The sequence below is a fragment of the Cnephaeus nilssonii genome (assembly GCF_951640355.1).
Source record: "Cnephaeus nilssonii genome assembly, chromosome: 4".
Lineage (NCBI taxonomy): Eukaryota > Metazoa > Chordata > Mammalia > Chiroptera > Vespertilionidae > Cnephaeus > Cnephaeus nilssonii.
Window position 1 is genome coordinate 35,063,221 of NC_137075.1, and position 16,189 is coordinate 35,079,409.

Below are 16,189 nucleotides of genomic sequence, written 5' to 3' on the forward strand. Positions count from 1 at the left end.
TCTTCCAACCGCGGGTAAGTCAGGGGCTAAACCTCCTCTGGGCCCATGCTTCAAATGCAACAAGGAAAGACACTGAGCCAAGTCCTGCTCAAACCTGAGACCCCCACCTAGGCCCTGCCCAAGGTGCAGAGGGAAGGCCACTGGAAATCAAACTGTAGTCTGGCTCCTCTGGGTCTGGCCTCAGGCAGTCCAGCATGGCCGCCCTCTGGATCCGGTTTGGAGCTCCCAGACCTCCTGGGACTGGCCACCTAAGAAGCTGCCCAGGCCCTGACAGGGCCCCACAGACTTACATCACCAGGACAGAGCCTCAGGTAACAACTGTGGTGACAGGTAAGCTGATCTCCTTTTTAATTGACACTAGGGCCACTTATTCTGCCCTCTCTGAATTCGCTGGGACCCTTGTCCACTCCTCAGTCTCTATTATGGGGGTTGACGGATTAGTCTCACAGCCATTAGCCACCTCACGTCTACAGTGCATCTTACTAAATTCCCCCATTCACTCTTTTCTCATTCTATCTCAGTGCCCGGCCAGGGCTACCATGCATCCCCTCATAAAACCCAGTTGTTCCAAACCACAGTCACCTTCCTCAGTTTCACTCTCTCGACCCACAAAGCCGAGCCATTCCTTGGACTGTAAACGCCTTATCTCCTTATCTCCTCTATGATCATTATCTCTAGGAAAAATGAGGCGGTTTGGGATTCAAGCGGCTAGAGGCCTGGGAACAGGCTTTGGACCCTACTCCCTCCTCCCCCTGCCTTTTCTCCAGCCTCATCTTCCACTGCTCCTTTCCTTCCCTTTCTCTTTTCCCTTGGATAACAGCCCATTCTAATATTCCTTCCCACTTTCACTGCAACACAATCTCAATCACTCATCTGTCACCCTTTATGGGTAGCGCCATGGTGACCATCCTCTCAGCTTGGAGTGCGGAACTAGAAAAAGGGAATCTCATGCCCTTTAGTCCACCTCTTCTCCTTACACCTTTCAGCTTGTCTCCATGATCAAGGATTTTTCTTCCTCTGTGGGGAAAACACATACATCTGTCTCCCCATCAGCTGGACAGGAACCTGTACTCTCGTCTATCTCTCACCCAATGTAGATGTAGCCCCCAATGATCAGTCTTTACCTGTCCCCATAACCCATCATATCTGACACAAAAGAGGAGTCCAGATAATCCCTCTCCTCCTAACCCTCGGCATCACAGCAGGGGTTGGAACTGCCATAGGGAGTATAACCACTGCTTTACCTATTTTGAAACCCTGTCTCAGCACCTACAAGAAACATGTGGATGCCCAGCAAGGGGCAAAACCGGGAAAACAAGAACCTCACCCCCAGGGTAACCTATTCTCCCCTTCCATTTCATTAGGGAGGCAACTGAGAGCCCTACTCTTTTCCCCCTAAAAATAACATCTAAGTCTCAGTTGTATTTCAGTTCCAGGCCCAGAAAAGCAGTAAAACCAGACAAGTGATGCTGTGGCAGCCTCAGGACCAGCTTTTACCTCCCAAGTGACTCAACAGGATCGCTCTGGAGACTTCACCAACCAGTCTCTTGGGGAAATCATGCTGCTGCACCCCTTGTTCAGCACAGAAAACACTACCTGTTTTTTGCACACTTACCCCATGGCTCCTCCCACTATTAGGCCGACTGGTATTTATTCTTTTAATTTTGCTCTTTGGCCCCTGTCTCATGAGCTGTTTCACTAGTTTCTTGCAGAACAGAATGAAGGTGTTCGCCAACCAGAAGGTGAGAGAGATCTATCTGGCCTTGAATTCAGAACCTAGCACCAGAATCCTTGAGACCCCAGGAAGATGCCCCTGATGACGCCCCCTCTCAGCAGGAAGTAGCTATGGAAGATGGACCTTCACCCCCTGACCTTGCCTGGACTCTCAATTTTTTTTAATATTACCAAAAGCCTGGAATGATAGCTCCTCCCTTCCCCCAACTGATGGATGGAGTATGACATAAACTGCACCTGCGGGCTGGACATTCCTGAGCACCTAACCAGGCACCTTATATGGACTGTACATTGAACCACCAATCAGCACCTGCCAAATACCCTAAGTCCCCGATTCCTAAGTACCTAAGTGCCTAATCATGAACCTTATATGAAACCACCAATCAGCACGTGCCGAGTACCCTAAGCCCCATCCCTTCCCATTCCTCCCCTCAAAAGGCGTGTTCCCTTCTGCACGTGCTGCTATTCCCCCTTTCAGGCAGCCTGGCAGGGGTCCTTCTCCTCTAATAAAGCCTGTAGTCCTGGTTTTCGGCCCTCTGTCTCATCTTTCAACCATAATTAGTTCCCAATGTTCTATTTTTTGCCCATAACACTGGGAGGAACAGCTCTGTAGAAAAACCCTCCATTAAGTTGCAGAAAAAGAAGTGAAGGTGGGCAGGGGAGGGGGAACTCCTGTTTTTATAAAGGAAAATAAAATAAAATGGTACTTTCACATTAAAGCCAATGAAGTCCAGTGAATTATCCCTGTTACAATATTTGCCAATAAAATGCCTTGGGTAAAAACAATCAGCTTTAAAATCACGACATTGTTAAAACATAATAAGTAGATGTAACTAAAATAAAGGGTTTATGATAAAGCTTTGTCAGTGATAGATATATATGCCTAAACATAGTTTTCCAAAGTTTTTGGCAACTTAAAACTTTGGAGTTTGCTGGGTTAAATAGTAAAAAAATTTAAATATCTAGGTATTTTGGAATAACAGGATACTAAAATATTAATCTAGTTTGCCTCTTATAGATAATTTAGAGGATAGATTTGAATCTATTAATGAATATGCCTTGTGTGTTATTTGAAATATATCTTTAAAAATGCAAAAATTTAAGAGAGCAGTAGATAAAGTTTAATTAATCTGTTGGTATTTAGTTCTAAATGTTACTCCTCAAAGTTTAACATTTGTACTAGTAAAAGTAATATTGACTTATTTGACAGCAAAAATAATTTGTCCCTCCTGAAAATTTTGCTTAGCAGCCGTGTGCCCTGGAATTTCCCAGCTCTGCTGTAAGATGAATTTAACATCCTTACACTCACAAAAAGGGAAAATCTACCTCCCTATTGACTGAGAAGGAAGTAACTGATAGGGGAAAAGGCATTTGTATTCCATGCCATCCTCTCTGGGGTAGCTGAGTAGAGAAAATGGGGAAAAATCCATAGGCCAAGAATTGATGAGAAGACTTTGATTCTTACTGATTTCAGAGACATTTTTATTTATTACATATTGTAAAACAGAAAACAAAAGATCCAGGCAGCTCATTTTCTGGGCCCCTGGCAATGAATGTGACCACCACTGTTCTAGAGTGTGTAGGGGAAATGCCAGGAATAGAGAGCAGAGCCAACTCTGGGCTAGTGGCTTGCTGATTATGGTCTGTAAAAGGACTCATCAAAGTGGACAGGCAAGCCATGTTCACAGGCAATAACAATGTCTCTGTACCCTGCTGTGGCTCTGTACCGGCAGGGAGGCCGGGGGGACCCTCCATGGTGCTTGCAAGTAGTGACCTGGAAAGGAGACTTGCTTATTCTGAAATTTGCCCCATAAGGCATTCCATTCTCATCTTCACAGACAGCCTTGATGTTGTTACTGGTGCCATGAATAAAGGTGTTGGTGTCTTTGCAGGGTGAAGTCAAGCCTCGTCTCCTCATCATGGTATTACAGTATCTGTCATTCCGGCCACGTGGATTGGCATCATAGTGCTGGTCCAGGAAGTGTCTGTACCTCTCATCCTGAGCCAGGGTTGGTGGGGTCAGACAGAGCCCCAACATGAAGACCAACAAAAGGGGACCCAGGCCCATCATCATCTCTTCCAACAAGGCTCCTGCCCAGGGCAAAAGGTATGGTAGGACAAATTAGGCTAAAAGGGCAAATGAGTCTAAAAGGACAGGGACTGCTGGACTAGTGACAGGGCATCATGAGTCCAGTATCCTCAGTCACCTAAATTATATTTTTTCTTTTCTATTTCTCATTAATCTCATATTTCTTGTCAATCCATTCTTTTGGAAAATCAATCTAAGTTTCCTGAACACAACTTCCTGGCCCAACCATTCTTTCATATCCCTTAAGACTCTGAGTAATTACCTTTCTATCAGTCATAGCATTAAAATATCCATTCACACTCTAATCCATTTATTTATTAATTTAATAACAAACATTATATAACCTCTTCTGGGTATAAGGTACTGTGCTAGGTCCTGGCACACAGAGACCATTAAGACATACCAAGTCCTCCCTAAAAGGAGATGTAGCATCCATAGGGAAGAATAGAAGCTCCAGTTCACTGAGATGAAACAGTAATATAGGAGACCTATGAAGAAGATGGACTTTAAAAAATATGTTTTATTGACTTTAGAGAGAAAGGAAGGGTGAGGGGGAAGAGAGAGAGAGAGAGAGAAAGAGAGAGAGAGAGAGAGAGAGAGAAACATTGACGTGAGACTGAAACATCTATTGGTTGCCTCCTGTGTGCACCAAAACCAAATAAACCCACAACCTGGGTATATGCCCTGACCAGATATCAAACTGGCAGCGTTTTGGAGTGTGGGATGACGCTCAACCAACTGAGCCACACTGGCCAGGGCAAAGAGGGTCTTCTGAGCCCAGGGAAGGGTCAATCAGAGGTTTGTGAAAGACAAGATTGTAAGTATTCAAGTCAATAAATCAGCTGGCTATAAGGAGAGCAGTTTTGCCCTGAGGTGAAGGAATACAGATGCAATTCCCTAAGAATTAGTTGGTTTGTGGCTAAAGGTGGAATGATTATATACTAGTTAGAAAAAAACAGAGAGGAGCATGGGAGAATTGATGCAATGATTGGAAGTGGGTCTGGGTCAACTTTTACAGAAGACTGGAGGAAGAGGAATTGAAGCTTATTCTTAGGAAAAGGTGGATTATTCTCAGAGAATACTCGTATTTTCTAGTTTCCCCAATAAATGTACATACACTGTGACACAAAAGGCAAGTGATGTTACTCTGTGATAAAACAACAACAACAAAGAAAACCTCTTCAGAACTTTTGTCAAGCCAAAGTCCTTACAGTTTCCTGTAATGATTTTGTAACATCTTCCACAAAAGAAGAATAAGAAAGAGAAGGGGATTGCTGCCATCATCTCTCAAGAATTTTTTGTCTAAACTGTGGAAATGACACTTCCCATGGGCAGTGTGTCACACACACTCAAACATATCTATCAAGTAAACAAAATGCTTCTTTCTGGAGTATGATTTTATCTCAATGATAGCTATTAAAAAGAGAATTAAACAAATATCTATACTTATAATAGGGTAATATGCAAATTGGTTGGGATGCTGTCACATAACGACCGTACAGCAGGAGGGCGGGGCAGTGAGCTATAAGCAGCTGAGAGCTACAGGAGGGGGTGGGCAGCAAGCTATGTGCGGCCGAGAGCTACGAGCAGCGGTGAGCAGGGCGGCCAGCTGAGGCAAGCAGAAGTGAGCTACTGATGCACAGATTTGTGCACAGGGCTGCTAGTAGATTATAACAAAATAGAAAACAAATTTCATATTAATGTTAAAAACTTTATGTGTTAAGAAATGTGAAGATTTGAGCCAAAACCGGTTTGGCTCAGTGGATAGAGCGTCGGCCTGTGGACTGAAGGGTCCCAGGTTCGATTCCGGTCAAGGGCATGTACCTTGGTTGCGGGCACATCCCCAGTAGGGGGTGTGCAGGAGGCAGCTGGTCGATGTTTCTCTCTCATCGATGTTTCTAGCTCTCTGTCCCTCTCCCTTCCTCTCTGTAAAAAATCAATAAAATATATTAAAAAAAAAAGAAATGTGAAGATTTGAGAATTGAAGAATATTTGGTGTTTTCAGAAAAATATTTGGAAGTTTCTGACAATATTTTTAGTTCTTTGGAGAAAAATTTAAAGAACATTTAGAGCGTTTAAAAACCATCAAATCTTCCCCCACATTATATCAAATATATGTCAGTATTCCCACATCCAATAATAAAAATTACTTTTCACTATAAATTTGAAAATGATTTTTATAATTTTGTTTTTTAAATTGTTTGTGAATGAGCAATTCATTTACTTTATGATTGGCTATGATTTCTTAGCAACCATCACACATAATAAGAAATTCTTACAATGGAAGAAAAATTTGACCTTCAAGTTAATCTCAAGTGTGATGTAATTCAAATAAATCCTAAATTAAAATAAAATAAATGGTACATTTTCATAGACATTAAATTAAATAGTAATCTTTATTTTGAACTTATATGTACATCAATAAACATTTTTATGTCAAATATTTTTACACACTTAAAGATGGCACAGGTTCTAGCATTAATCTGTAGTATTACTAAACAGCCCTTGGAGTATGACTGTAAATCTAGAAAGACCAGTAAATCCAGGGTTCTGATGGTTTCCTGGGAAGGCATTTGAGAGAGTGTGCAAAGTGAATACTCTTTCTCATCATCATTTGGCATTGATACATCTTGTCTGTTTCATAATAACGATACACAAATTTGGCACACTTTTGAAGAATACGAAATTATACACTAAGAACATTTTTGGTCATTCCATGATACTGAAATGAATAGCAGCTGAAAAAATTTCCATTAAGTACATTAATTATAATTTATAATAAAATCAAGTGAAAGCATGTTCTTGGGACTTGAGCAAAAAAATGATACATGACTAAAGAGGGAAAAGCCAGCCCTAAAAGAATAACAAGTATTCATACATGGCCACTGCTTCAACACAGCTGCTGGCCTGCCAGGCTCCCCATTTGCCAAGCTCTTTACATTTACACTGTGCTTTTTAGTCTTCTGGGTGTGTTTTCTTTTTCTAGTTTTGTGGAAGACCTCATCAAAGGTTTATTGATTTGGATTCATTTAGGATTTTAGGTCTCTTGCTCTCCGATAGACAAATATTGCCTTCTAACATCAAAGGCAATTATAGAATCTCAGGCTCCCAAGATGGAACAGGACCTTAGGGTCACCAAGTCAACACCTCTCTGCCTGGGGCCAGAATCCCAGAGTTCAAAATCAGGAAGTAGAACCAGAGGTGTAGTAGCCAAAAGAGTCATTAGGTGGCAGTGGTGGATGGAAATTTTGCCAATGTCTTCCATGCTGTAGTGGAGACCAGGGGTCCTTGTGGGAGGTGCCCGTGCTGTACAGGTTTGTTGTTCAAAGAAGGGGGTCTGTGCTGCTGGGTCTGTTTGGAGTTTCTGTCTAAACACTCTATGGTTAAATAATAAAGACCAAGGACACCCCATTAGATACAAGTGTCAAAGCAAAAGTCACAAAACTCAGGGTCTGCCCACAAGGATATCACAAAATAAAGATATATCTATTGCCAATTTTCATGGGTGTAATTTCCCAGCCTTTATCCATGTATTCCAGACAAACAATTACCTGTCTTCTTGTCAGTGATTCCTACTGGTGTATAAGTTACAGGAGGGCAGAGCCCATGTTATTCACCTTGAATCACAGTGCCTGCCTCACAGTGGACCCACAATATTTTTAAATTTTTCAGTGATTGACTTAATTTTCCTCTCAAGGCTTAAGTTTGTTCATCTATAGAATGAGAGAGTTGCTAACTCTAAAGTCTGAAATTCCATGGTTCTCATTAAGCATAAGAGAATCTTTTCCAGTTTTACTAGCAAAAGTCTAATGGAATTATAGAGACAAGGTTGTATAAGTTTATTTGGTAGGTAGCATAAGGCACTTTGTGAAAGAAATCTATACTAATAAAAAGGTAATATGCTAATTAACCAGACATATTCTGGACATCTTCTGGACATCCTTCCAGACAAAGCCATGGTGGCAGGAGCCAAGGCAGAGTTGGTTAGGGGCAATCAGGCCTGCATGGGGGAGCAGTTAGGGGGCAATCAGGCCAGCACGGGAGGACAGTTAGGGGTCGATCAGGCCAGCAGGGGAGGGCAATTAGGAGGAGATCAGGCAGGCAGGAGAGGGCAGTTAGGGGTGTCAGGTCATCAGGGGAGCAGTTATGGGGTGATCAGGGTGACAGGGGAGTAGTTAGGGGCATCAGGCCTGCAGGCAGAGGTGGTTAGGGGTGATCAGGCAGGCAGGCAGGTGAGCGGTTAGGAGTCAGTGGTCCCGGTTTGAGAGAGGGATGTCTGACTGCTTAAACCAGCAGGCAGACATACCCCAAGGGGTCCTGAATTGGAGCCGGTGCTGGCCAGGCTGAGGGACCCCCTTCCTGCACAAATTTCATGCACCGGGCCTCTAGTAGATGATAAGAAAACCTGTGATCCAATCTCACTGAAATGTATCATTTCTTAAGGCTTAGTGTATAATCCAAGCCCACAGACCAACTTTAACCTTTTACACTCGGATGTCGAGTGTGACTCGACACGGTTAGCATTAGAATAAAGGAATCGAGAAAAAAGCAAGCGAGTGCAAAGGGTTAATTAAGGCCCTGGACTGATGCCACACAGGGGCTTCATATTCTACAAAGCCACTTGCTGGCTGGAGGTTGAAGGCCTCCCACCCCAGTCTGGAGAGGTAAAGGAAAATCTTTGTTTATAATTTGAAGAACTTGCACATTAATTCTGTAAGAACTAAACTAAATTTTGCTCAGGCTTACTGTAATCTTGACTTCCCAAGACATCCAGAAAGTAAATCCCAGTTAGTACACATCATGGCCACCAGTATCTAATATCTTCTCTCCCACTCATAACTTGATCACTCATATATTCAATCTTAAATTTCCCCAAAAGAGGTAAAATGAATTTGGGAGAAAAAAAGAATGAGACATTATTTTTGGTGTGGAAGTGAATCTGCCTAGGCCAAGGGTTTAGAGCAGTGATGGCGAACCTATGACACGCGTGTCAGCACTGACACGTGTAGCCATTTTTGATGACACGCAGCCGCTGAGGCGGCCGCATGCCGAGGATGAAACTTGCTGCTCCTGAGGATGAAACATTTGCGACTAGAGTCTTGGAGTTAACTCGAAGACTCTAGTCGCAAATGTTTCATCCTCCCCTATTAGACACTCCGTGCCAGAGGTCTGTAGGCCAAAACAACAGAAGTCTGGCACAGAGCGTCTAGTTCTGGGACTTCCGGTTAAGCCGGGATCTTTGCCCTCACTTCCGCCGGCAGAGCAGGGAGCAGCGGAATGCAGCGGGGGAATGCATCTCTGGGGGCCCTGCCATTACCAGTAACCAAATAACAGTTAACCACAGCAACCATTATCTACTGTTCTGGGGTGTCATGGATTTCTAATCCATCATGACTGAGATAAGTGACGGGGAGGCTGGGAGAGGCGAGGGTTTGTGGTGTGCTATGGGTGCCGTTTCCCGCCATTAGAAATAGCGGCAGCCATTTTAATTCACATAAGGAACACCATCTTGCTCCATAGTGCAGACTCCATTTCACCACTGTTACTGTTGTGCATCCTTATTAACCCCTATTTCTGCTTATTAACCCTGCCCTTTCCTAAAAGACAGTTATATGCACCATTTTGTGGTTACTTAGGCTAGTTAACCCCTAATTGCCTGCAGGCCTAACAAGCTATCTATAATTCTATCTTCTGTCACTGCCCCCCTGATGGAGAACCCAAAAAATAAAAAACTAAGGTTAAGTAAAGGAAGTGGTAGTAGCAGTGGCCGACCCTTTCAAGAGACATGGACCGAGATGTATGGCTTTATAGAAAAAAATGGCAGATCATTTTGTGTTCTATGTACTGAAACGGTAGTAAGCAGAACATGGAATATAAATAGACATTTTGAAACTAATCATTCCCAGCTCTTGGAAAAAAGTGAGGATGAAAGGAAGGAATCCATTTCCAGGCAGCTACACCTTTATAAGAGCCAATCTAATTCCATCCTTAAATTTATGAAAGTTTGACACACCAAGCTCAAAAGGTTGCCCATCACTGGTTTAGAGCCTCACATCTGGTGGTCAAACTCACTCACTCACATATACCTTCCATATTCAAGCACATAGTGTCAACTTTTTGTTAGTGAAATTTGTCCCCACTGTTCTTCAGACTAACTTTATCATCTGTCTCAAAACAATTCTTTAATCTTCATAAGAATTAATATTCTCTTCCTCTTTCCACAGGCAATGTTTTGTATTCAAGAGATCCATCCAACTTTACACACTAGGGAGTTAACTTGACAGTCTATAATGAGTAACTATGGTTATAATTTCCATACATGTAACTTTACAATTTTATATATTCTAGGGCAATACCCCTCAAAGTGAAAGCCGAACACCCATACTCCTCCCTTTATCTCTTTTCCTTCTTTCTTCCCTTCAACCTGCCAGTGTACCTTCTTTTGATGTTGGATGCCTTCCACTTGGCTCTTAAGGAGTTATCAAAACTTTTTAAAGGAAAAAATTAGTATGGAAGATTAGAAGAAAACAGAAAAAAGCATACTCTTGATTTCTTTACTTGCTCTGCCACATTTAATGCCTATTCCCTGGGGCCATCCAGATGCCCTTCAGCAAATGGTTTCCCCAGGTCTTTGGGGATTTTATCACAATTCAGGAATTCCTCCTAAACCTCCACTTGCTCCCAGTCTCACTAATCTCCCTTTAAACACACATATATAGACAATCCCAAAAGAAATCTGCTTTCATTTTAAACTTTAGAATTTGATTTGTTTTTTTCTTAATTCATAAGCTTGGATCCAGAATCTTTAAAGGGAGAAAAAGATGTTTCATTGAAGTGACTAGATGGCTAGAAATAGTATGTATATATAAACAAGTACAGCAATAGGTTACTTAGAGGTAAGAATCTTACAAAAATCTGGAAGAATCCCTCCAACTGAAGATAGCTTCTAGCTCTTTGTTTCTGGAGATGGGTTCCAGCTGTGTGGACTGGACCCCTCTGGTTCTGATTATATAGTGATCAAATGAACTGGGTGGGGAAACTAGTTCCAAAGATCCCTAATCCTGGCAGAGATAGGAAAACTAAGGACACTGCTTGTGCACAACAAGAAGAGTCATTCACCTTTTCTCTGGACATGACTGGATCAAATATTTACCCATTGGAGTGGATTAAAGATTTGTTCCAGGAGGCAATGTTTGATATTGATAAGGATAGCCCTTTGTCCCAAAGCTGGCCTTTTTCTGATGTCTGTGGTTTTTACTCTTGCCCATAACAGGACCAAGGTTTCATTGTTCACATATATGATCTGGATCCAGAAGACACTGTTTCTAATCTATGGGCCAACTCCAAGAACTGCCTTGGAAGAACCCCACAGAGTAAATGTGGTCTCCCAGCAGAATTCTGTTCCTGTGCACTTATTGACCCACATGATTTGGTTTCATGAAAGGATGCCATGCCAATAAGTAGGTTAATCATAGATTTCACAGAACCAGGAAAGCACTTGTAGACAAGGGTATGTGACAGCTGTTAGTACCCACTGCCCTTGACCTCAACCTCCCCAAATTCTGTTCCTTGTAGCACAGCTGCAAAACTGATCATCTCCACTGATAACCACCACTCCTTTAATGGTTAATTGATCTCATTGTCCCTCCATTTGATAGAACACCCTGAGAGAAGAATAATTGTCTTTTTCAACTCTACAGTCTTAGTTTCTAAAACAGTGGCTGACATCTACCCCCAAAGTTCTTTTTATTATCCCTCCTGGTCTAAAAATGCATTCTCCAATATCACTTTGGAGACCCCAACCATGCAAACTCTCCTGGATTCTCTCAGGGCTCACCAGCACAACTGGGTTTGGTCGTGGTTACCAAACAAGGTAGGTAGAGTAGAAAGGCTTCCAAGGGTGACAGGAAAGCTCTGCTTCTAGCTTACTGATAAATCCTAAAAACCCACGATATGCCTTCACTTTGGAGGTATGGTCCCTGTTCCAAAGCACTTTCTCCTAGGAGAGATTAACTCTTTAAACAGCTGCCAGTGGGTTACACATGCTTGGGCATGTGCTCTAGAGCCTATCTTAGGAACAGTTTTAGTAACTGGAAGGGCCTAAGGACTTAAGGAAGAAGAAAAGTGGATGAGGCAGGTTAATAAAAAACTAGGGAAATTATCTGGCAAGTAGAATAAGGGAAATGGAGACAAAATATTTAAACAAAGGGCCAAGCAATCAATAGTCAGCTAATAAATCATAAGACTCTATCTTCCCTAACCAAGGGCACTTAGGAGCAGGTGGTTTACACCTCTACTCCCCAACCAGAGAGTGAGTAGCTTAAATCACCCTAGTCAGGTAGATAAATAACAGAGACCCTGCAGTGCCATTTGTCCCAATAAACCCAAGAACCAATGAAGTCCGGGGAATAAATAACAACAACAAAAAAATAATTAGAGCCAGACAAATCCAAGATAGAGGTAACGATGATTAGAGAATGATCCCAAACCCCACTATATGCTCATCTTATACATAAGCATGTTAAAGTACACACCTAAAAAGCTGATGAATAATCTGACTGAGACCTCCACTAAAATTCCCGTCTACAGAAAACACATAAAATCCTCAAGACAAAGGACCAAGTACATGCTCTTCCCTGAGCACACCCTTTCCTCCCTTTCCTCAGGTGTGTAATAATACTTTCTCTTAAGCTCTGAGGGCCCCTAACTTTTCAGTGAGACAAAAGCAGTCCCCACTTGGTTCACTTCTGTCACTGAGACTTTTCCTTCTCAGTGATCTAGCAGCCCAGCCCTGTCTCACTTCTGTTACTATGACTTCCTTTCCTGAGTCTAGGCAGCTCAGTCTAGGGTCACTTCTCTTACTGTCATCATGCTTCTTCTATTCTAAGTCCTTCCTTTGTTTTACTGACCCAACTTTTATTAAACATGGATGCAAAATCAGTTGGTCTTGTGTCTTGAATTATTTCCTGCATGAAGTAAAAACCCCACAAATCCCAAGCTGTGCCTGGGTAGACCTCCCTTGGACCAGTCCTATCCCTTTCTGGTGATATGGGCAGCATGGATAACCCTAAAAAGACAAACGTAACCTTCTTTTCAGTTGTGTTTGGATACAGTCCTACCTGAGCTTCATTCTTCCTCCTGCCCACGCCTTGTCCTCTCCCTGCTTGCCTGAATCCCCAACCAAATCCTGAGCTAAAAGAAAAAAAGTTGAAGGTAGTGAGAAGAGGACCAAGCACACTGCCATAAATGCTTTCTCTCAGTACTTGGTGCCTCAGGGCTACTGAAGCCTCTGGAAAGGAAGGGGCAGGCATGTCTCTGACCAGAACATTTGTTCTACCAAACACCAAAGTTCAATGTATTTTAGGAGCAAATAGAGGTAACAGGATATGGGGTCCATAGAGTGGGGCCTCTACTGGCACCTAGCAGAGTGCCTAAATACTCACTGTCCTTTTGTGGGTAGACAAGTTATTTGAGAGTGGAACTTATTTTAAATTAATCACATAGCACTTTTTAACCAGTTAACTGCCACACATCCAAAATGGAAACCATCCTCACATGCCACGATATTTTGAATTTAATTAAAAAATCAATTTGCAATGAATAGTATACAAATAAATATAACTCACAATTCAGGTGTTCTTGAACATTTTCAGTTGAAAATTCTCATGAAAAAATGATTTTTAAAGTGTCTATAGATGCTTATGGCATACAAAGGGTTAAAGAGACACTGACTAAGTGAGCTCTAAAAAATTATTAAGGAATACCAAAAGTGGAAACTGCATAGAGACTGGTAAGAGGGGCGGAGTCACCAAAGGGCTGACTGGGAAGCAACTGAAGTTTCAAAGAGATATCTTAGCTGTGGGCATTTACCAGTGAGAACGCTGGGGTCTAATCCCCAAGCTGGCCCTCCAGCAGAAAGCACCAGAACTCAGAAGGGTACCACATAACATCTGGCTATGAAAATCAGTGGGGTTGCTGTCTGCCAGGGAGAAATGGCTGGAAATTCAGGCACTGTCTCAAAGGACCAAGGCACAAAATTTCCTATGGAGCCACTCACCTTTTGCTCTGGCAGAGGGAGGGCAGAGTGGACTAGAGCTCTGTGAGCAGAAGCCAGGATTGGGGGCTCTGGGGTTAGAGTTCAGAAGGCAGACACCTGGTTTCTTATGCTGAGTCATTCCTTCATGCTGCAGAGGTCATCTTTCTCATGCAGACATTTGCTATACAGGCAGCCTTACCTGGGGTGAAGACAGTTGACCCACCCTATTGGAAAACACTTTGCCTCTCTATTGTGGAGATAATGAGGCCAATTAAGACACTTAGAATCACAGTTAACCTCCAGACAGAAGCAATTGCCCCACCATGTTGAAAAAAACTCTTGCCACACCTGTGGACAATTGCCTGAGGGCAATTCAAGATGGAATCTTATCTGTAGACAGAAGTGGCCTCTGGAAGCTTTGAATCTTTGCCTGATCTAATTAGTCTGAAGTAGAGTTTGGCACTGTCCTGAACTAGAGATTGAGAGGTATAACAGATCTACCTAATACAAACACAAATAGGCAGCCAAAACGAGGAGACAAAGAAACAACCCCTAAATGAAAGAACAAGAGAATTTTCCAGAAGAAGAGATAAATGAAATGGAGGTAAGAAATTTATCTGGGAAACCAAGATGGCAGCATAGGTAATCACCTATACTTGCTGCCTCTCACAACCACATCAAAACCACAACTAAACAGCAGAACAACTATCACCCAGAACCACGGGAAAGCTGGCTGAGTGGAAGTTCCACAATTAGAGAGGTGAAGAAAGCTCACTGAGACCAGTAAGAGGTGTGGAGGCACGGAAAGTGCTGCACCTGGATGTGCAGCTTTTCAAACCAGGAAGTAGATACAAGCTCCTGCTCGCTCTGAACTCCAGTTCTGGGGGACCCAGACACATAAGGGTAGAAACTGGACTGTCTGGCATTGGGACAGGAACGCGAGGGCAGCTTACTCTTAGAGGTGCTCGCAGCAATCATTGTTCCTGCACAAGGGCGCAGGACGTGGAGAACCAGGGACTTCTCTGGTTCAGGGCAGCCATTGCTATTTGCTCCAACCTGGTGATTCCCAGAGACCCCACCCCACCCAATTTACAACTACACCCAAGCTGTGAGAAGCGGCTTTTGTATATGAACGGCCTGCTCTTTTGCCTAAAACGAATTGCAGCTGGGTCAGAGAGCCCCAGAGATTCCAAAAAAGGCCCACTACCTGGCAGCAGCAGCGGCCATGCTTCACAGCTGTGCCTCATCTGGGAACTTCCAAACCTCATACAAAGAGGAGGAATCTTTAGATCTCTCTGTAGCTCCTGCTGGGCAGCCCCATACAGTGGTTGACCTTGCACCTCCTTGGAGATCCAAGAGCCAGTGTACCCAGTAGTCAGAGTGAGACCATATCGGATTACAACTCTTCACATCCATAAGAGACACACTCAAGGGGGCAGACTCAATGAGCACCAAAGCCCTACTGAAGCAAGTCCTGCCCCATAAGGGTGTCTCCTGTGCAACAGATCTTCCAGTGTAGACACAGCTGATCATCACAGCCAATTGGCCTGGAGGTCAATTCCTCCCAGTGATACCAATAGCAATAAAGAGTTAACTACAACAAGACTGTGCAAACAGCCCAAAACGGGGTACACCAAGAGCGTCCATTTCATGTAACTGAGGAGACTGACACACTGAGCCCTATAAAACACCAACCACACAAGGCCACTCTATCAACTCAAGGAGACTTAGCAGCTACCCAGTACATAGAAACAAACACAGGGAAGCAGCCAAAATGCAGAGACAAAGAAACAAGTCACAAATGAAAGAAATGGGTGAAAGCAAAATACTGGATATAGAGTTCAAAACCACAGTTATAAGGGTACTCAAGGATCTTCTAGAAACCTCTGAGAAATTTAGTGAGACCCTCAAGGATATGAAAAAGGACCAATTAGAAATTAAGCATACACTGACTGAAATAAAGAATAATATACAGAGATCCAAAAGCAGATTATAGAATCCCAAGAATTAGTCAAAGATTTGAAATATGAAGAAGCAAAAAACACCCAACCAGAAGAGCAAAAAGAAAAAAGAATCCAAAAGTATGAAGATAGTGTAAGGAGCCTCTGGGACAACTTCAAGTGTACCAACATTCGAATTATGGGGGTGTCAGAAGAAGAGAGAGAGCAAGATATTGAAAACATATTTGAAGAAATAATGACAGAAAATGTCCCCTACTTGGTGAAAGAAATAGACTTACAAGTCCAGGAAGCACAGAGAACCCCAAACAAGAGGAATCTAAAGAGGACCACACCAACACACATCATAATTAAAATGCCAAGGGCAAAAGA

General features: G+C 42.9%; 1 protein-coding gene across 1 annotated transcript; it reads right to left on the reverse strand.

Moving 5' to 3' along the window:
- Positions 1-3,370: 3,370 nt before the first annotated feature.
- Positions 3,371-3,808, reverse strand: LOC307097511 (angiogenin-like; the record flags this gene model as incomplete). The annotated part of the gene is made up of 1 exon (XM_079767656.1): positions 3,371-3,808. The coding sequence occupies one exon, from the start codon at positions 3,806-3,808 to the stop codon at positions 3,371-3,373; it is 438 nt and encodes a 145-aa protein (XP_079623782.1).
- Positions 3,809-16,189: the final 12,381 nt, after the last annotated feature.